General features: G+C 42.5%; 1 protein-coding gene across 5 annotated transcripts in view; it reads left to right on the top strand.

The window, feature by feature from the left end:
• Positions 1 to 1343: 1343 nt before the first annotated feature.
• The window catches only part of NLRP3 (NLR family pyrin domain containing 3), a 54606-nt gene continuing 35006 nt past the window's right edge, over positions 1344 to 20943 (top strand). Inside the window, exons 1-6 of one of the 5 annotated variants that reach the window (XM_082836634.1) lie at positions 1344 to 1979; positions 5610 to 5714; positions 6231 to 8004; positions 11859 to 12026; positions 14671 to 14841; positions 15891 to 16061. In XM_082836634.1, coding sequence (XP_082692760.1) covers positions 1679 to 1979; positions 5610 to 5714; positions 6231 to 8004; positions 11859 to 12026; positions 14671 to 14841; positions 15891 to 16061 — 2690 coding nt within the window. In that variant the 5' untranslated portion in view covers positions 1344 to 1678. The remainder of the gene's footprint in view (positions 1980 to 5609; positions 5715 to 6230; positions 8005 to 11858; positions 12027 to 14670; positions 14842 to 15890; positions 16062 to 20943) is intronic. The other 4 variants (XM_082836633.1, XM_082836636.1, XM_082836635.1 and 1 more) reach the window with 4 other exon arrangements.

The raw sequence follows: 20943 nt of genomic DNA on the forward strand, positions 1-20943 counted from the left end.
GTAAAGGTCAGGGTGGGGTGCAGTAGGGTTAGGGATAGGGGAGCACAGAGGAAAGGCAGAGTCCTGATGTGGATGGAAAGATCAATGGAATGGGACCTGGGAGGGTCTGCAGAGCTGGTGGATCTGTCTGGAGTGCCCCCTCCCCTCCTGCCACCTGTCAGATGCATAGGGAATGGATTTGGTGTGGGGTGCACGAGGCCAGGAGTGGAGAGGCAAGAATGAAGATAGAAAGAGTGATGAACATGTCTGAGATGTCTTGAACATTAAACTGTGTTCTTTATAAATTCCATTTTGGAGAGTTCCAAAGCTTCGCAGGGCCCCTCCCTTCCTTTAACATCATTTATGTCTTTGGGCTAATGTTGTGCTTTTCCAAATTCAGTAATATGAAGGGATCAATTCCAAACAAAGCCAATGTGTTCATCCATCTAAAATCTAGGAGATGTGTATGATCCAAAGATATAGCAGCTTATTTCTAGTCTTTGTGGAACTCAAACTCTAGTTAGGAAACTGAGTTGTTGAACACTATAATGAAAGACTCTGTGTGATAAAACCTGGGAAAATGTCTTTGCCTTTTAACCATTTATTTTTATCATCTTCGATAATTTTTCCTCCTATCTGACTGAGATACCTACTTAAGTGGTGGAAGAAACGGTCTCACACTTTTTAAGCTGAGAAAAATGCAACGTTAGGGGCATGACTCAGAAATCAATGACCCTGGTCCAAATCCTGGCTTTGTCCCTCCTGGCTGTGAAACCCTGGGCAAGTCACTTAGCCTAAGACTCAGTCTCTACTTCCACACCATGGGACTAGGAATATAACCTTTGGGCTTTGTGCATCAGTGCAGCCCCTAGCCCATGAGAAGCTCTCAATAAATGTGAGTTCTAATAATTATTATAATCGTGATTTTTGCAAAGAGACATTAAAGAAATATATGTGTTTATTATTCTCCCTTATCACCCCAAGTTCCATCTCATTTCAGTTTTTATCAATCAGTGGACTGATAAAAGGGTTATTGCAGACCATCCTCTCCTCTACATGCTTTTATGTTCTCTCTCCTTTTCTCTCTCTAGACATATGCTCCCTGTTATCGCCATAGTTACTCACTCCTGGCATCCTTCTTCTTTTGGAAGAAGTCCCTTACTCATCTTTCCTTGGTTCAAAACAGAAACAAGAAACCAGTCTTTCAGTTGGAAGGACTGTAAAAAACATATTTTCCACTCTGTCATTTTATAGAAGAGGAAACTGAAGTTGAAGAATAGTGAAGAATTTGTCCAAGGTCACACATAGCCAGTGATCAGTGGGACCAAAGTTCTCTTGGTGATACATCAAGGTGGCATCAGGAAGTGGTTTAAGATACACATTGCAATGTTAATGTGACTGTGTTTGTGGGTTTAATTGTTTCTCTCCACAGGGGCACCTTTTTTTCCATGGCTCAGGACACACTCCTGGGTCAAGTCAATAGGAAAACTCTCTGGTAAGTATTTGACTCACTTCAAAACTAAAGATGGCAACTTGTTAGAGTCTGGTGATTTTTTTTTTCCTTTCAATCTTCTGGGTTTTTGATAGTTTAGTTCTCTCTGAGGGTAGACTTCTTAAAAGACTTCTTATCCATATGCTGTTTTCACCACCCGATTTCCCAGTGTGGACCTATGCCCAAGGACTCTGACCAGGGCTGCAGATGAGCATGGCAAGCGTCCGCTGCAAGCTGGCTCGTTACCTGGAGGATCTGGAAGACGTAGACTTTAAGAAATTCAAGATGCACTTAGAAGACTATCCTAGTCAGAAGGGCTGCACGTCACTTCCTCGGGGTCAGACAGAGAAAGCAGATCACGTGGATATAGCCACTCTGATGATTGATTTCAATGGAGAGGAGAAAGCATGGGCCATGGCCAAGTGGATTTTTGCTGCAATCAACAGGAGAGACCTTTACGAGAAAGCTAAGAGGGATGAGCCAGAATGGGGTGAGTGGAAGGAAGACAGTATATTTTTTTAAGTTGTGATAAAATACACATAATATAAAACTTACTGTCAACCATTTTAAAGTGTATGATTCATTGGTGTTAAGCACATTCACACTTTTGTGCAATCAATCTCCAGAAATCTTTTCATCTTGCAAAACTCTGTATCCATTAAACAACGATTCCTCATTCTACCCTCCCCTCAGCCCCTGGCAACCTCCTTCTGTCTCTATGAATTTGGTTATTCCAGTACCTTTTATAAGTGGAATCATACAGTATTTGTCTTTTTGTGTCTGGCTTATTTCACTCAGCATAAACATCCTCAAGCTTCACCCGTGTTGTCACATATGGCAGGATTTCATTTCTTTTTAAGGTGGAATAATGTTTTGTGGTATGTGTATACCACAGTTTGTTCATCCATTCATCCGTCAGGGGACTTTCTGGTTGCTTCTAGCTTTTGATTATTGTGAATAATGTTGCTATGAACATGGCTGTACAAATCTCTTTGAGACCTTGATTTCAATTCTTTTGGGTATATGCCCAGAAGTGGAATTACTGGATTATATTACATTACATTACATTTACATTACATTACAATTACTAGTAATTCTAGTTTAATTTTTTGAGGAATGTTTTCCATAATGGCCGCATCATTTTACACTCCCACTAGCAGTGTACAATTGTTCCAGTTTCTCCACATCCTTACCAACACTTATTTTATATATATATTTATATTTTTTGATAGTAGCAGTCCTAATGGGTGTGAGAGGGTATCTCATTGTGGTTTCGATTTGCATTTCCCTATTGACGAGTGACATGAGCACCTTCTCATGTGCTTGTTAGTCATTTGTTTATCTTTGGAGAAATGCCTGTTCAAGTCCCTTTCTCATGTTTTAATTGGGTTGTTTGTCTTTTTTGTTGTTGACTTGTAGGAGTTCTTTATATATCCTGGATATTAACCTCTCATCAGATATATGATCTGCAAATGTTTTCTCCCATTCTATGGGTTGCCTTTTCACTTTGTTGATGGTATCCTTTGACGAATCAAAGTTAGTATGTTTGTTTATTTGTTTTGTTTGTTTAAATTTATTTTATTTATTTATTTTTTGGCTGTGTTGGGTCTTCGTTGCGGTGCGCGGGCTTCTCACTGCGGTGGCTTCTCTTGTTGCAGAGCATAGGGTCTAGGTGCATGGGCTTCAGTAGCTGTAGCAGTTGGGCTCAGTAGTTGTGGCTCGTGGGCTCTAGAGCAGAGGCTCAGTACTTGTGGTGCATGGGCTTAGTTGCTCTGTGGCATGTGGGATCTTCCCGGACCAGGACTCGAACCCACGACCCCAGCATTGGCAGGCAGATTCTTAACCACTGTGCCACCAGGGAAGCCCAGTATGTTTGTTTTTTAATCACTTGTTTTATTATCTTGGCTTCATCTTCTTTTTTCTTCTCATGATAGTGCTATGAGAAGATGGAGGAAAGCAGTTTACTTTTTTCTAACTCCTTTAAAAACCTAAGTCAGGGCTCATATACCGCTAGGAATCTTCTCTGATTAGTTACACTTTATCCAAATCTCTCCTGTGCCTGAAACTTCCTCCAGGTCTCCATCTAGCTCCTCATGTGTCTGCCTGCATAGTCAACAAACTTGAATCTCTGCTTCCCATGGCTCAGGGGGCAATCATCTCTCACCTTATAGAACTATGTAATTTCTAGGGAAAAGCTTTTCCTATGGGCATTACTTTGGGTGTTGGAATGATCAAAGAAATACTCTTCATCCTTGTGGACATGCTGAGGGTGAGGTTCTGCCTTCTGGCTCTGATTCTGAGCAAGGGAAGGGTACAGGGATGGGCTCAGAGGAATCTAGAAAATCACAGGATGATGATGTTGAGCTAGCGGAAAGGGGGAATAAAAATGAATCAGCGTTTCTGAAATGGTCAGACAAAAATGGTGGTGTGTAGGTAGTATATCCATGCTATTTGAAGTCAGTTTTATAAATTTAAACTTCTGTTTTCTAGTGAATGTTTACCCTGTTTTTTCTTCCAACCCGGTACTGTCCATATTGGCGTGTCTAAAGTCAATTAAAATGTATTTCTACTGGCAAAAAAAAAAAAAAATCATCAGGTCAGAAGCACGGTGAACTGGGGAAGCAATATGGGTCTAATGAGGGAGATAAAAATAATATGGGGGCATGAGAGCAAGGGCATACACCAGTGGGATGTTATAAACAAATTGCGTATAATAACACAGTTATAAATGTGTCAGTACTTACATACTCAGTAACTTTTTTAAAGTATAATAATCATAGTGGCAGAAGTAGTTCACTAAGCAGTTTTTGTGGATTTTATTCATTCTTCACAAGAACCCCAGGAAGCCTGTGCTTTTTCAAATGAACTTTCAGTTTTATTATACTGAGTAAAATAAGCCAGCCACAGCCCCTGGTGGTTGCAGGGAATAGGGAATGGAGAATTGCTGTTTAATGGGTATAGAGTTTCATTTTTACAAGATGAAAAATAATTCTGGAGATTGGTTGCACAACCATGTGAAGTGAGCCTGGAAAAGGTTTTGGTTGCCCACGACTCTGTTCTAATCAGAGCGAAGACTGGGATTCAATGCCAAGTGTGTCTTTGGCAGAAGCCTGGCCCTTAACCACTGTGCCATTTGGCTTCTACATCTGGGTTTTGGGGTGGAAGAATTATAACTAGGGTTAGAAGTTTTTTTTTATGGGGGGTGCTGGCTAGGGTTAGGTTTTAGGTAAGAATTAAATTTTAGTCTTGGTTGGAGTTCATGTTTCGATTTTGTTTTGTGGTTTTGTGTGTGTTGGATGAACAGCGTTGCCATTCAGAATAAGTAGACACCTATCAGGAATCCTTTATGTAGCTCTTCAGTTCCTGCCCACCTAAAGTTTTCTGTCCCATGTGTTTCCCTTGGTGCCTAGCTCTTATTCTACTGTGTCTGATTTCTCCTATGAGATGCTTCTTTGGGATGTGTTATTCAGCGATTGTTTAGATCTGTGATTCTCAACTGTGGATGCATGTTGGAGCTTTTAAAATATAATGGTGCCTGGGCTCCACCTCAGAGAATTGACAAAGGATCACCGGGGGTGGAGTCCTGGAATCAGTGTTTTTAAAGCTTTCTAGGTGAATCTAAAGTCAGCCAGGATTCTGAATACTGAAACAGAGAAATAGACATAAGCCAGATTGGTTATTCTTACTCTTGAAGACTCAGGATATGGGTAAGATGAATTTCAGGTGTTTGGGGTCAAGGAAGGATGATATTGCCGGCCTTTAGCCATCTTGGGGATATTGGAAAGTGTGTGGGATGGGCTCAAACCCAGAGCACCAGGGAGGGAGTCTGCCAAAGACAAATGAGGATAAGAAACCTTGATGCCTCGCATGTTTACTGTTTGATTTCCAGGCTTGGGAGACAGATTCCAAGACTGGATACAGTGTGGACATAATTCTGGGTGGTATCCATTGCTTTGAAATTAGGAGTACAGGGATGCCCCCAACTGGACATTCAACTGAGCTGTATTCTGGTTTGGGAGATGTTCAGGGCAGGTGCCTTTGACCTGTGCCATGTGTTAGCTATTGGATCTCAATGACATCACCTTAATCAGGAGTCCTGGGTTTTGACACTTTGAATTTTTCTTCCTTTTACTCTCAGACAATGCAAATGTTTCTGTGATAAGCCAGGAGGAAAGCCTTGAAGAGGAGTGGATGGGTTTACTGGGGTACCTTTCCAGAATCTCTATTTGTAAAAAAAAGAAAGGTAAGCAACAGGGGTGGCATTTCTATTTGGGTTTGGAGACCTGGTTCTGTAGGTACTTGAAGCTAGGAAGGTGGATAACTTGGTGATCCTAACATGTTCCTGCCCCTTGGGGGTGAAAAGGCCTGTCTCAGGAAATCCACTTCAGCTTAAGGAATGGATTCATGTTTGCATGGCTCCTTGGAGTCCCAGAACCAAGGGGAGGCAATTGAGTGTTTCAGGTTTTATCAGGCATGAGCTGCAGGCTACCTAAAGGAGTAAGATTGAATAAAAAGGATCTCCTGGCCAGGGCCAGTTCATATGACGCTTTGCTGTTCTTTTGTTTCACCGTGTCTAGGAAGATTTTGACACCCTAGATTTTCTGGGGCTGTTTATACCCAGGCAGTGGAGAGAAACTGCAACTCCCATTCCTCAATTCCAGTTACCATTCCTTATAGACCACCGGCCCCTGTTGATAGCTCATCTCTGGTGCATGTGCTCAGGCTTCTTCCAAAATCTAACTTTCTGTCTCTGCCACAGATTACTGTAAGAAGTACAGAAAATATGTGAGAAGCAGATTCCAGTGTATCAAAGACAGGAATGCCCGTCTGGGTGAGAGCGTGAACCTCAACAAACGCTTCACCAGGCTACGTCTCATCAAGGAGCACCGGAGCCAGCAGGAGAGAGAACATGAGCTCCTGGCCATTGGTAGGACCTCAGCCAAGATGCAGGATGGCCCCGTGAGTTCCGTGAACTTGGAATTGCTTTTTGATCCTGAGGACCAACACTCTGAGCCTGTGCACACGGTGGTGTTCCAGGGAGCAGCGGGCATTGGGAAAACAATACTGGCCAGGAAGATCATGTTGGACTGGGCGTCAGAGGAACTTTACCAGGACAAATTTGACTATTTGTTTTACATTCACTGTCGGGAGGTGAGCCTTGGAATGCAGAGGAGCCTGGGGGACCTGATCGCCAGCTGCTGCCCTGGCCCAAACCCACCCATAGGCAAGATCGTGAGTAAACCTTCCAGGATCCTCTTCCTTATGGATGGTTTTGATGAGCTTCAAGGTGCCTTTGATGAGCGCACAGAAGCACTCTGCACGAACTGGCAGAAGGTAGAGCGGGGAGACATTCTCCTGAGCAGTCTCATCAGAAAAAGACTGCTTCCCGAGGCCTCTCTGCTCATCACCACAAGACCTGTGGCCCTGGAGAAACTTCAGCACTTGCTGGGCCGGGCTCGTCATGTGGAGATCCTGGGTTTCTCAGAGGTCAAAAAGAAGGAATATTTCTTCAAGTATTTCTCAGATGAGCAGCAAGCCAGGGAAGCCTTCAGGCTCATTCAGGAGAATGAGATCCTCTTCACCATGTGCTTTATTCCCCTGGTCTGCTGGATCGTGTGCACGGGGCTGAAACAGCAGATGGACAGTGGCAAGAGTCTTGCTCGGACATCCAAGACCACCACTGCAGTGTATATCTTCTTCCTCTCCAGTTTGTTGCAGTCCCAAGGAGGGAGCCAGGAGCACCACAACTCTGCCACCCTCTGGGGTCTCTGTTCATTGGCTGCAGATGGAATCTGGAACCAGAAAATCCTGTTTGAGGAGTGTGATCTCAGGAATCATGGCCTGCAGAAGGCAGATGTGTCTGCTTTCTTGAGGATGAACCTATTCCAAAAGGAAGTGGACTGTGAGAAATTCTACAGCTTCATCCACATGACCTTCCAGGAGTTCTTTGCTGCCATGTACTATCTGCTGGAAGAGGAGAATCAGGGGGAGATGAGGAACATGCAGCGGAGTAGTGTGAAGCTTCCCAACCGAGATGTGACGGTCCTTCTCGAAAACTACGGCAAGTTTGAAAAAGGGTATCTGATTTTTGTTGTCCGTTTTCTCTTTGGCCTTATAAACCAGGAGAGAACCTCCTACTTGGAGAAAAAACTGAGTTGCAAGATCTCTCAGAAAATCAGACTGGAGTTGCTAAAATGGATTGAAGCAAAAGCCAAGGCCAAGATGCTACAGATTGAGCCCAGCCAGCTGGAATTGTTCTACTGTTTGTATGAGATGCAGGAGGAGGACTTTGTGCAAAGGGCCATGGGCTATTTCCCCAAAATTGAGATCAAGCTCTCCACGAGAATGGACCATGTGGTTTCTTCTTTTTGTATTGAGAACTGTCACCACATGGAATCACTTTCCCTGAGATTACTCCATAACTCATCCAAGGAGGAGGAAGAGGAAGAGGAGGAGGAGAAAGAGGAGGAAGTTCAACGCTCTGATGTGAACGATTGTGTCCTCTCTGATCCTCATGTCGCATATTCTCAGCGGTAAGGAGATTCTGCTTCAGGCAGGCGGTAGTATATGTCTTCTGTTTTCTAGCCACCTATCTCTTGGCTCTTGCTTTCTCTCCTTCCTTCTCAACTGTCTTGCAAATGCAGTTGCCACAGGTACATAATAATGCCACCGCCGCTCATTTCTACCAGACCCCTTCATTGGCAGACATTGACTAGTAGAGAAAGGGTAGGTAGACAAACGCCATGAGAAAAAAGCCAATGAGACAAAAAGCAAATGTTTGGTGGATGCCAATTTAGCACAAGGCATTCTGTGGGGGAAAGAATGGAATAAAAATGTAAACTCAAATTGCTTGTAATGTACTTGGGGCTTTAGTGCATAATACCCTATCAGTACCTAAGGGGCAAAACAACCCCTTTGACTCTGCCCGGGAGCGCAGAGGACAGAGGACCCTCAGTGTTGGATGCCTGGGGGAGGTTTCTTGGAGGAGTGAAGTTTGAGCCTGCCGTGAAGGATTGATAGGATGTGCGTGAGTGGAAGAGAAGGTAAAGGGATTTGTGCGATGGGTTCTTGTATGAAGAAAGCATGAATATGGTCTGAGGAAGAGTACTTATGTTGGAGAAAATGGGGAGGGACATGGCTTCACTGAAACAACCAATGAGGGGAAATCGAGGGAGATAGGGCTGGAAGGGAGAGAGTGCTCCAAGGCTCCCACCTTGTGTTTGCAGCCAGGCATTTATCAACAGCACCCCCTTCAGGGTCTGTTCACGCCAGTTGCTGTGTGTGTACAGTGAAGGGATTGAGTTACTTGACTTCTAAGTCCTTGCACAGAAACTGCCACAGCTACAGTGGCTGTGGGGAGGTGGCTGCTCTGTGAATGCTTGGGTTTAACCGCTATAGAAGACACTTGACATAGGACAAAATTAAGGAGAAAGAGAGCTGACCCTTTCACTGGCAGCAATACATTTTCCGCTCCCTCTCTTTGCCTCAGCACCACTACCAGGATGACTTTTCTATTTACTGTCGGGTCATCAAGGACCACCCGCTGGGGCTTCAGTGGTGGCTAAGACCAAGGTCCTGCTCACAGTGACTTACAGTTGGGTTGTGGGGACAGGCAGGGAACAAGGGCAGTTGGTAGACAGGATGGGCTTTGGCAAGAATACTGGTGGATTGCACCTGGAGCACATGGGTGGAGCCCTTGAACAGCCGGACCCTGAACGATGGGGCATGAGAGAGCCGTGGATGTGCAAAGGGCAGCCCAGATTGAGGGAATAGTGGGTTCAAAGGGTGGGAGGTGGGAAAGCCCGGTACATTTTGACAATGGCAAATAGTTCAGAATAGCTAGAGAGAAGATGGGAGAGGGAGAGAAAGAGAGAGGGGGACTAAGAGGAGAAGATCTGCTCTCTAGGGCTCTAAAATTGAAGCTGAGTAAACAAGACATCTGACAGAGATCACACAACTGTGAACAAAGCTGGCAGAGACTCAGACTAAAACTCCTGATGACAACCTGATGCCCGTCTTGCTAGATGACAGCTGCCTTCTTCTGAGGGCAGGAGCTTGCTTTGCGTGTTCTAGAGCCTTTGAAGGGCCAGCAGCGTGGGCATCCACCTGGTGCCTGTTAGAAGTGCAGGACTGCAGGCCTGATCCTAGATGCATGGAGTCAGAATCTGCATTTTAACAAGAGCTGAACTTTGAAATCACCTGGAAGTCTTTTTTTTTTTTAACATTTTTATTGGAGTATAATTGCTGTACAATGGTGTGTTCGTTTCTGCTTTAGCCACTGTGGAGAACAGTATGGAGGTTCCTTCAAAAACCACAAATAGAACTACCATATGACCCAGCTATCCCACTACTGGGCATATACCCTGAGAAAACCGTAATTCAAAAAGAGTCATGCACCAAAATGTTCATTGCAGCTCTATTTACAATAGCCAGGAGATGGAAGCAACCTAAGTGTCCATCATTGGATGAATGGATAAACAAGATGTGGCACAGTTACACAATGGAATATTATTCAGCCATAAAAAGAAACGAAATTGAGTTATTTGCAGTGAGGTGGATGGACCTAGAGTCTGTCATACAGAGTGAAGTAAGTCAGAAAGAGAAAGACAAATACCGTATGCTAACACATATATATGGAATCTAAGAAAAAAAACATGTCATGAAGCACCTGGAAGTCTTAAAAATATCAATATGCTTGGTCCCACCTCAGAGATTCTGACTTTATTCCTACGGCCTGGCCTAGGGATTTTCGAGAGCACTGCTGATGCTATTGTGCAGAACTGGTGAGAACTGGTCTCTGGGTCACTTAGCAGAGTGTCCAGGGCCATGGGCAGGACAGCCGACTGTTGAGGGAGGAGAAAGATGCCTGAGGGAAGGGCCAGAGGGTATTCACAGTCAGCCAAAGTCACAGGCTCTTTCTTAATTGTTTTTTACTTTTAATTTTATTATTATTTTTTTTATTGAGGTATAGTTGACGTACAATATTATATAAGTTTCAGGTGTATAGCATAGTGATTCACAATTTTTAAAGGTTACATTCCATTTATAGTTATTATAAAATATTGGCTATATTCCTTGTGTTGTACAATGTATTCTTATAGTGTATTTATTTTCCACATAGTAGTTTGTACCTCTTAATCCCCTGCCCCTATCTTGTTCCTCCCCGTTCCTTCTCCCCACTGGTAACCACTAGTTTGTTCTTTATATCCGTGAGTTTGTTTCTTTTCCATTGTACTCACTCGTTTGTTTTATTTTTTAGATTCCACATATAAGTGATATCATATAGTATTTCTCTTTCACTTATTTCACTTAGCATAATATCCTCTAAGTTCATCCATGTTGTTACAACAAAATTTCATTATTTTTAAATTTAATTTAGTTTTTAATTTTTATTTCTTTAATTGAAGTATAGTTAATTTATAGTGTCATGTTAGTTTCAGGTGTACAGCACAGTGATTCAGATACATATATATGTATATATATATATATATATATATATATATATTCTTTTTCAGGTTCTTTTCCCTTATAGGTTATTACAAAATATTGAATATAATTCCCTGTGCTATACAGTAGGTCCTTGTTGGTTATCTATTTTATCTATAGTAGTGTGTATATGTTAATCCCAACCTCCTAATTTATTCCTCCCCCCCCACTTTGGTAACCATAACTTTGTTTTCTATGTCTGTGAGTCTCTTTCTGTTTTGTAAATAAGTTTATTTGTATTATTTTTTAGATTCCACATATAAGTGATATCATATAGCATTTGTCTTTCACTTATTTCACTTAGCGTAATACCCTCAAGTCCATCCATGTTGTTGCAAATGAGAAAATTTCATTATTTGTTATGGCTGAGTAGTATTCCATTGTGTGGTGTGTGTGTGTGTGTGTGTGTGTGTGTGTGTGTGTGTGCGTGTGTACATCCCATCTTCTTTATCCATTCATCATAGGCTCTTTGAATCATAGGTGTGTAGAACAGTCTTACCAAGTCTCCTCTGGCCTTTTTCTTTTTCTTTTCTTTTTTTTTGCAGTACGCGGGCCTCTCACTGTTGTGGCCTCTCCCACCGCAGAGCACAGGCTCCGGACACGCAGGCTCAGCGGCCATGGCTCACGGGCCCAGCCGCTCCGCGGCATGTGGGATCTTCCCGGACCAGGGCACAAACCCGTGTCCCCTGCATCGGCAGGCGGACTCTCAACCACTGCGCCACCAGGGAAGCCCTCCTCTGACCTTTTTCATTCCTCAGTGCACAATCTTTGGTTCTGTGACTCATTTCTTAATTCCCAGGAGGCCTTTGAACTGGTGTCAGCCACTCCTGGCCCCTTGCTTCAGTTTGCTATTCTTAGAGATTGACTTTGTTTTCTGACCGTCCTTCCTTCCAATTTCTAGATTGGTGAACTACCTCACTTCCAGCATTTGCAGGGGCATCTTCTCAGTCCTGAGCGATAACTGGAACCTCACTGAATTGAACCTCAGTGGCAATACCCTGGGGGACCCAGGGATGAAGGTATTATGTGAAACACTCCAGCAACCTGGATGTAACATTCGCAGATTGTGGTAAGAACAGGTGTGTGTGTGTGTGTGTGTGTGTGTGTGTGTGTGTGTGAGAGAGAGAGAGAGAGAGAGAGAGAGAGAGAGAGGGAGAGAGAGAGAGAAAGGGAGAAGAAGGACCAGATTAGTGATTAGTTTTCTAAGGTTGTCATAACAAAGTACAACAGACTGGGAGGCTTAAACAACAGAAATTAATTTTCTCACAGTCCTGGGGGCTAGAAGTCCAAGATGAAGTTGTCAGAAGGGTTGGCTTCTTCTGCGTATTCTCTCCTTGGTTTGTGTTTGGCTGTCCTCTCCTTGTGTCTTCACATGGTCTCTGTGTGTGTCTGATTTCTTCTTCTTACAAGAACACGTCATGTTGGATTAGGGCCTACCCTAATGACCTATTTTAACTTAATGACTTTTTAAACCCTGTCTCCAAATATAGTCACATTCTGAGGTCCTAAGTGTTGAGACTTCAACATGAAATATTTGGGGGGGACACAATTCAGCCCATAGCAAATGGGAAGGCAAAATTGATTGGAGGACAGTTGTTTGGGAAGTTTAAGATGGGGAAGAATAAAAGGGAACTGAAATTAAGTCATTTGTTGGTGTTATGAAAGGACGTGACTTTCAGTATCTTCCATTTCTTCATCAGCCGTGCTTACCGATGAGATTTGAAGAGTTTCATCAAATACAGCAATGGCTACCTGGGCTGGAACCCACCAAAATAGTTTGCATAGGTTAAATTGTCACAGGGAATCTCTTGTAGATTTATTAATAAAATGCTTGCTGTGAGCCCACACTGTGAATCAGACTCGCATGCCCTGAGTTGAGCACACAGTCGCATTGGCCACCCCTCCAGCCGTCTTCCATCACACATCTGCATTTTTGATGAGCTACACAGCCAGTGTTAAAGTCCACCACTCCAGGAGATTTTCATTCCTTCCTCTCTTGTTCATCATAACCACTCCATCACCAGTCTTATTTTACCTATTACACAAACCATTGTCCACTTTTCCTCATCCTCACTCTGTTACTGACTGAGTCCTTAGACTCCTCAATCAGCAGAAAGTAACTAGAGGCCAGATAGGAATTCAGGCAAGGCTCTATTGGGGCTCGTGCTACAGCACAAGGGAATAAAAACAAGTAACAGGTGCCCTTGCTCACTCCCTGAGGGGGGGTGAGCCGGTCCCTTAAATGCGGTGAGGGTAGGGGCCAGAGGTGTGGCTTAGGTGGCCTGCCACCCCCTTGGTGGTGCTGTGTTCAGGGACCATGCGCAGTACCCTGCTTTTGCTCCCAGCACCTCAGAAATGGCAGTTGGGTTTTGACTTTTTTGTATCTTATTGTTCATAATTTGCCCCAACTGCACACATGAATGCAGTTATGTTTAGTCCCTTATAGTTTCTTTGCATTCTGTTGCTTGAGGAGATATTTGTCCAGGTGCAAGTACTGCAGTAAAGAGTCCCAGGTCCCAGCCTATCTCAACTCCACCAGCCCAGGTCCAACAACCACCATGATTTGCCTGGATAGTGCAATAGACTCTAAGACCATAAACTTCTCATGACAGGATTCACGTTTGTTCTGCAATTGTCTCTATAACGTCTGGAGACATTGTTCTTACCATGTGTTCTTGCCCCAAAATACATATTGAATGAATGTTGGCTGTTTGGTCTTCCTGCATCTACTTTTGCCACTCACCAATCATTCTCTGTACAAAAGACAGAGTGTTATTTAGAAAATTATACTTTGATCATGGCTTAAGTGCTTTATCTTTGCTCTTTTGACAAATTATAAATTGTTCTTCTTGCCTTCAAGGCTCTGGCTGGTTTTGACATTTAACCTTCCTCTCCACCATCATCCCATGCCACTCTCCCCATCGCCCCTGTGGGTGCCCCTGTGTGACTCCAGAAAGTGAGACACAAATGCGGAGACATGGGTGAGAATGAGATGTTTTGCAGATAAGATCTATTATCCATTTGCTTCTAGTTGGTGTGGAAATGGAGGCAGAAAAGATGATCCAACAAGCCCCAGGACATTTGAACTATTCGCCTGGAGATGAGCTGGAATACTGTTCTCGCTCCTCTGATAGGGACTAATTGTTGGTGGTGGTGGTGATGGTGGTGACAGAGTGTGTGTTTGTGTGTGTAAAGGAAATCAAGAATCAGGGCTGCTTGCTCCTTCAGTTTAGCTGAAGGGCTGGGATTAAATCATCAAACAGTATAGCAGGGACAGGGTTGGCAAAGAGAAAAGGTAGATGGGTACAACCCTAGAGAGAACAGTATCCATTTGAAGGAGTTTCAGCTGTTAGGAACATGTGGTAAAGAGGTGAAACCCATAGGTTCACCATTGTTTTCATTTACAAAGCAGGAACCTGCCATTTATATACTCATATATATGCCCATTATTTATGGAGGGTGTTCACTGGCAGCTGTGGTCTCAGACTGTGAGCCAGTGAGCCCAACAGCTAACTTCCCAATATGTCTTGAGCTGTAGTCAGGAGTTCTGATAAGATGATACTTTCTTTCATAAAAATTTAGTTATAACTTTCTCTTTGTAACATGAGAACACAGTGCCCCTTCCTGGTGCTAAAAACCAATCTGGACCAGAAAGCAGTGACGGAAACGTAGCCCAAGTTCTGACGTTTTCTGTTTCTCTGCTTGGCATGAAGGTTGGGGCAGTGTTGCCTTTCCCATCAGTGCTGCTTCAACATCTCCTCGGTCTTGAGCAACAATCAGAAGCTGGTGGAACTGGATCTGAGCCACAATGCCCTGGGAGACTTTGGAATCAGACTTTTGTGTGTGGGACTGAGGCATCTGTTTTGCAATCTGAAGAAGCTCTGGTGAGTCTGAACTAATTTCCCTCAAGAAGTATGAGCTGTGGCTTCAATGAGTCACGATGGTTTGGAATTTTAGTGTGAGAATGGCCTTTGCTGCTCAAAGGATTCCCTCTGTTTATCTCTGGGTGTTTGTCAATAATTAATTCAGTTAGTGTTTGTTGTAGCAAAAGCCATATACTCAGCCCTGGAGGGGAACTTAAAAAATCCAAAATGTCATGCTAGCCTTTAAGGTATTTACAACCTAGCTGAGAAAATAAAACCAATGTACTGCATTGCTATTGAAGAGTTTTTGGACTTGATGACAGGGCCTTGGTCCACACAGAATAGGAAAAATGATGCTAAAGCAATGCAGACACTTGACATTCTATGCGGCTCTTCATTAAATGCTTCTGGGAGACTTGAATTTTGAAGAAGACAAGAAAGCACTTGAAAATGGTAGGGCTGAGTCACACCCATTAGGGTGGCTATTATAAAAAAGCAAAGCAAAACAAGACTACGTATTCAGTAAGATAAACCAGAAGAAAAAGGGCAAATATTGTATGATTTCACTTATATGAAGTACCTAGAATTGTCAAATTCATAGAGACAAGATGTAGAATGGTGGTTTCCAGGGGCTCGGGGGAGGGGAATTGGGAGTTATTGTTTAATGGGTACAAAGTTTCAGTTTGGGAAGATGAAAAGGGTTCTGGAGATAAACAGCGGTAGTGTTGCACAATTATGTGAATGTTACTTAAGCGCTACTGAATTGTAGCACTTATAAATGAACACTTATAAATGTTTACGATGGTAAATTTTATGTTATGCATATTTTGCCACAATAAAAATACATGTAGAGATCTGGGAAGATGTTGTAACATTGCATGGGCTTGGAAGGTGTTTACATGCTATTATACCAACCAGAAAAAGAAGCAGAAAGTTAATAAAGGGCTTGGATGTGCTCTTTCCATGTGTGGACTGGACTATAGGCAAAGGCAGGACGAGTGCTTTCTTGAGTCACAGCAGAGTGGGGACTGGGATGAGAGAGGTGTTGTGACATTCTGCCATCTCTGAAGGTTGGTCAGTTGCTGTCTCACATCGGTGTGTTGTGATGATCTCGCATCTGTTCTGAGCACCAACCATTCCCTGACCAGACTCTACTTGGGAGAAAATGCTCTGGGAGACTTAGGAGTTGGAATTTTATGTGAAAAAGCAAAGAATCCACAATGTAACCTGCAGAAACTGGGGTAAGTCTTCATGAGTGTCTCAGCAATAAAGCAACTTATCTTTAGGGATACATTGTTTGGAAAATGTGAATGGGGGTTACTCTAAAAAAGATTAATCAGATGGAGTTGAGGGTCAAGAATGGAAGAGACAATATCTGAAGTAGTTTGAAGCACTAGATACTACCAACTGCTAGTAAGTTAGTTATGTCTATGCTACTGAATGCAAGTTCGTGTGCCCAGCACACAGTGAGGCAAAACAAACTGGAACATTGCAGTTTGGAGTAGAGAAAGGTTTATTGCAGGGCCATGCAACGAGATGGGTGGCTCATGTACCCCAAAACCCTGCACTCCTTTAAGGGTTTCAGCAAACATTTTTAAAGGCAAGTTGAGGGAAGGGCGTGGGTGGTTGTTGCAGACTTCTTGGTGTTATAATCCTTTGTTCTTGCACTGTCCATGTAGGTCAGGTCACACTGTTCCCATAAACCTCCAGCAAGACAAATGTCACCCTGTATTCAGCAACTTTTTATCTCTACATGGATGACTCTTAAAAGTCAGAGCCTTGAGAATAGGCTATTCTGTATATTTCAGGCTACAGGCAACATTCTTATACAAAGGGGCAAAGCATGACTAAGCAGAGGCAACAGGGCACAAAGGTTAAAGTAAAAGAACCAGATCTAATATGGAGTCAGATTTGTTCTTCTCTATTACATATAGAAGTGGAGATTCTCAGAGTTGAAAGAAAGCTTAGGAATTGTGCAGCCCAGTGAAGCAGCGAAACCTTTGCTTCTAAGACATTCATGTGGGGAGTCACCCGTTTTACGGGTAAAAATTTCTAGGCATGCTGGTCATTCCTACACTGCCTGCGGTTCTTATTTCTATGCAGCCCCTTCTTTGTTTTTTGTGCGTTGGTCCTTGTTCTGCTCCCCAGGTTCTGCTAAGAGATGCTGATCTGAATTCCTCAGAGACAACAGTCACACTCTAGGTCTTCTCATCTTTTGCCTGGCTGTCTCTAAACCCTTAACTAGGACATGGCTTAGCACCTTCACCTATTTAGTTATGTTGTCCTAGGTGAGAGTTGGTCTGTTAATGTCTCTATTCGAAGTACAATGCCCAGACCTGAACCTGATACTCCTAAAGATGTGTGGTGGAACTTTCACCTCCTGTGGCAGGGCACTATAATGTCACCGGTGAAGCCTGGGATTTCCTTATATTTCTGGCAATCACATTAGATCATGAGTTCTACTGGATGTCTGCAGTCGATAATAATACACATTTTGGGGGTGTTTCTAACACCAATAACCAATTCTCTGCAGACACCAACTGGGTGTCTTACAAGTCAATTCGATTTTGACGCTAACTACCCAGAGTTATTGCAGACCCTTCAGCTAAGGTCTCAGTCCAAAAAGACTGCCTCCACCAACCCCCGCCAATGTCAGACATCAATTGCAAGTAGTGGGTCCCCAGATTACTCACACTTCTTTCTGACTTGGCTACAAATTGAGGATTCACACGACCCCCTACTCAGGTGGGAAAATTTGCTAGAATGACTCACAGAAATCAGGGAAATACTTACTTACATTTACATTTTTTATAAAGGGTACAAATAATCAGATGAAGAGACACATAGGGTGAAGTACAGAAGGGTCTGGAGCCCAGGGGCTTCTATCCCCATGGAGTTGGGGTGATTTACCCTCCTGGCATGTGGATATATTCACCAACCCAGAAGGTCTCCAAATCTCATTGTTCAAGAGATTTTATAGAGATTAATCTCCAGCCTTCCTCCCCTCTCCTTCCTGGAAGTTGGTGGATGGGGCTGAAAGTTCCAACTTTCTAATCACTTGGGCTTTCTGATGATCAGCCCATCTGAGCCTATCTAGGGAACCGACCTTAAGTTACCTCATTAGCATAAACTCAGGTGTGATCAAAAGGGGCTCCTTTGAATAACAAGAGACACTCCTATTACTCAGGAAGTCCCCAGGGTTTTAGGACCTCTGAGCTGGGAATGGGGGACAAAGACCAAATGTATTTCTTTTTTTAAATTTTTTAACATCTTTATTGGAGTAAGATTGCTTTACAATGGTGTGTTAGTTTCTGCTTTATAACAAAGTGAATCAGCTATACATACACATATATCCCCATATCTCCTTCCTCTTGCATCTCCGTCCCACCCTCCCTATCCCACTCCTCTAGGTGGTCACAAAGCACCAAGCTGATCTCGCTGTGCTATGCAGCTGCTTCCCACTAGCTATCTATTTCACATTTAGTAGTGTATATATGTCCATGCCACTCTTTCACTTCATCCCAGCTTACCCTTCCCCCTCCCCACCCCCACATCCTCAAGTCCATTCTCTATGTCTGCGTCTTTATTCCTGTCCTGCCCCTAGGTTCTTCAGAACAATTTTTTTTTTTTAGATTCCATAGATATGTGTTAGCATACAGTATTCGTTTTTCTCTTTCTGACTTACTTCACTCTGCATGACAGACTCTAGTCCATCCACGTCACAACAAATAACTCAATTTTGTTTCCTTCTATGGCTGAGTAATATTCCATTGTATATGTGTGCCTACCACAAAAATACCCACTGATACGTGCACTTTACCGTGTATCACTGCTCTTCCATGTTCTTTACATTGGGTTATCTCAGTTGGCCTCATAAAAACTACACTGAGTAGATATCGGTGTCTCCAATTGAAAGACGAGAACGTGAAGCTCAAAGAGCTTAAAGGCAGGAAAACCCAATGCAGATACAGTCCAGTGTAACCCACCACCCACCCCTTAACTCCAGCACACCGCTGCCTCATGATGAGTTGCTAGTAGGCTCTCTAGAAGGCTTCTACAATATATCCTGCCCTCTCCAACCTGTGTGGCACCTCACATTTAGGTCTGTTAAATTTCTTCGTATCTTTCTTTTGACTCATTTTCTAGGCATTATTTTAATTTAATTTTTTAAAAAATATACAGCAGGTTCTTATTAGTAAACTATTTTATACATATTAGTGTATACATGTCAATCCCAATCTCCCACTTCATCCCACCACCTCCTCCACCTCCCTGCTTTCCCCCCTTGGTGTCCATACGTTTGTTCTCTACATCTGTGTCTCTATTTCTGCATTACAAACCGGTTCATCTGTATCATTTTTCCAGATTCCACATATATGCGTTAATATATGACATTTGTTTTTCTCTTTCTGAATGACTTCACTCTGTATGACATTCTCTAGGTCCATCCACGTCTTTACAAATGACCCAATTTCATTCCTTTTTCATGGCTCAGTAATATTCCATTGTATATATGTACCACATCTTCTTTATCCATACGTCTGTCGATGGGCATTTAGGTTGCTTCCATGACCTAGCTATTGTAAATAGTGTTGCAGTGAACATTAGGGTGCATGTGTCTTTTTGAATTATGGTTTTCTCTGGGTATATGCCCAGTAGTGGGTCATAAGATAATTCTATTTTCAGTTTTTTAAGAAACCTCCATACTGTTCTCCATAGTGGCTGTACCAATTTATATTCCCACCAACAGTGCAAGGGGGTTCCCTTTTCTCCACACCCTCTCCAGCATTTGTTGTTTGTATATTTTCTGATGATGCCCATTCTAACCAGTGTGAGCTGATACCTCATTGTAGTTTTGATTTGCATTTCTCTAATAATTAGTGATGTTGAGCAACTTTTCATGTGCCTCTTGGCCATCTCTATGTCTTCTTTGGAGATATGTCTATTTAGGTCTTCTGCCCATTTTTGGATTGGGTTGTTTGTTTTTTTAATATTGAGTTGCACAAGCTGTTTATATATTTTGGAGATTAATCCTTTGTCCATTGATTCATTTGCAAATATTTTCTCCCATTCTGAGGATTGTCTTTTCGTCTTTTTTATAGTTTCCTTTGCTGTGCAAAAGCTTTTAAGTTTCATTAGGTCCCATTTGTTTATTTTTGTTTTAATTTCCAATACTCTGGGAGGTGGGTCAAAAAATGTGCTGCTGTGATTTATGTCAAAGAGTGTTTGTTCTTCCTATGTTTTCCTCTAAGAGTTTTATAGTGTCTTGTCTTACATTTAGGTCTTTCATCCATCTTGAGTTTATTTTTGTGTATGGTGTTAGGGAGTGTTCTAATTTCATTCTTTTACATGTAGCTGTCCAGTTTTCCCAGCACCACTTATTGAAGAGTCTATCTTTTCTCCATTGTATATCCCTGCCTCCTTTGTCATAGATTAGTTGACCATAGGAGCGTGGGTTTATCTCTGGGCTTTCTATCCTGTTCCACTCATCTATATTTCTGTTTTTGTGCCAGTACCATATTGTCTTGATTACTGTAGCTTTGTAATATAGTCTGAAGTCAGGGAGTCTGATTCTTCAAGCTCCATTTTTTCTCCTCAAGATGGCTATGGCTATATGGGGTCTTTTGTGTCTCCATACAAATTTTAAGGTTTTTTGTTCTAGTTCTGTAAAAAATGCCATTGGTAATTTGATAGGGATTGAATTGAATCGGTAGATTGCTTTGGGTAGTATAGTCATTTTCACAGTATCGATTCTTCCAATCCAAGAACATGGTATATCTCTTGATCTGTTTGTGTCATCTTTGATTTCTTTCATCAGTGCCTTATAGTTTTCTGAGTACAGGTGTTTTACCTCCTTAAGTAGGTTTATTCCTAGGTATTTTATTTTTTTGTTGCAATGGTGAATGGAATTGTTTCCTTAATTTCTCTTTCTGATCTTTCATCATTAATGTTTAGGAATGTAAGAGATTTCTGTGCATTAATTTTGTATCCTGCAACTTTACCAAATTCATGGATTAGCTCTAGTATTTTCTGGTGGCATCTTTAGGATTATCTATGTACAGTATCATATCATCTGCAGACAGTGACAGTTTTACTTCTTCTTTTCCAATTTGTATTCCTTTT

The sequence above is a fragment of the Leucopleurus acutus genome (assembly GCF_964270905.1).
Source record: "Leucopleurus acutus genome assembly, chromosome: 3".
In the NCBI taxonomy this organism is placed as follows: domain Eukaryota; kingdom Metazoa; phylum Chordata; class Mammalia; order Artiodactyla; family Delphinidae; genus Leucopleurus; species Leucopleurus acutus.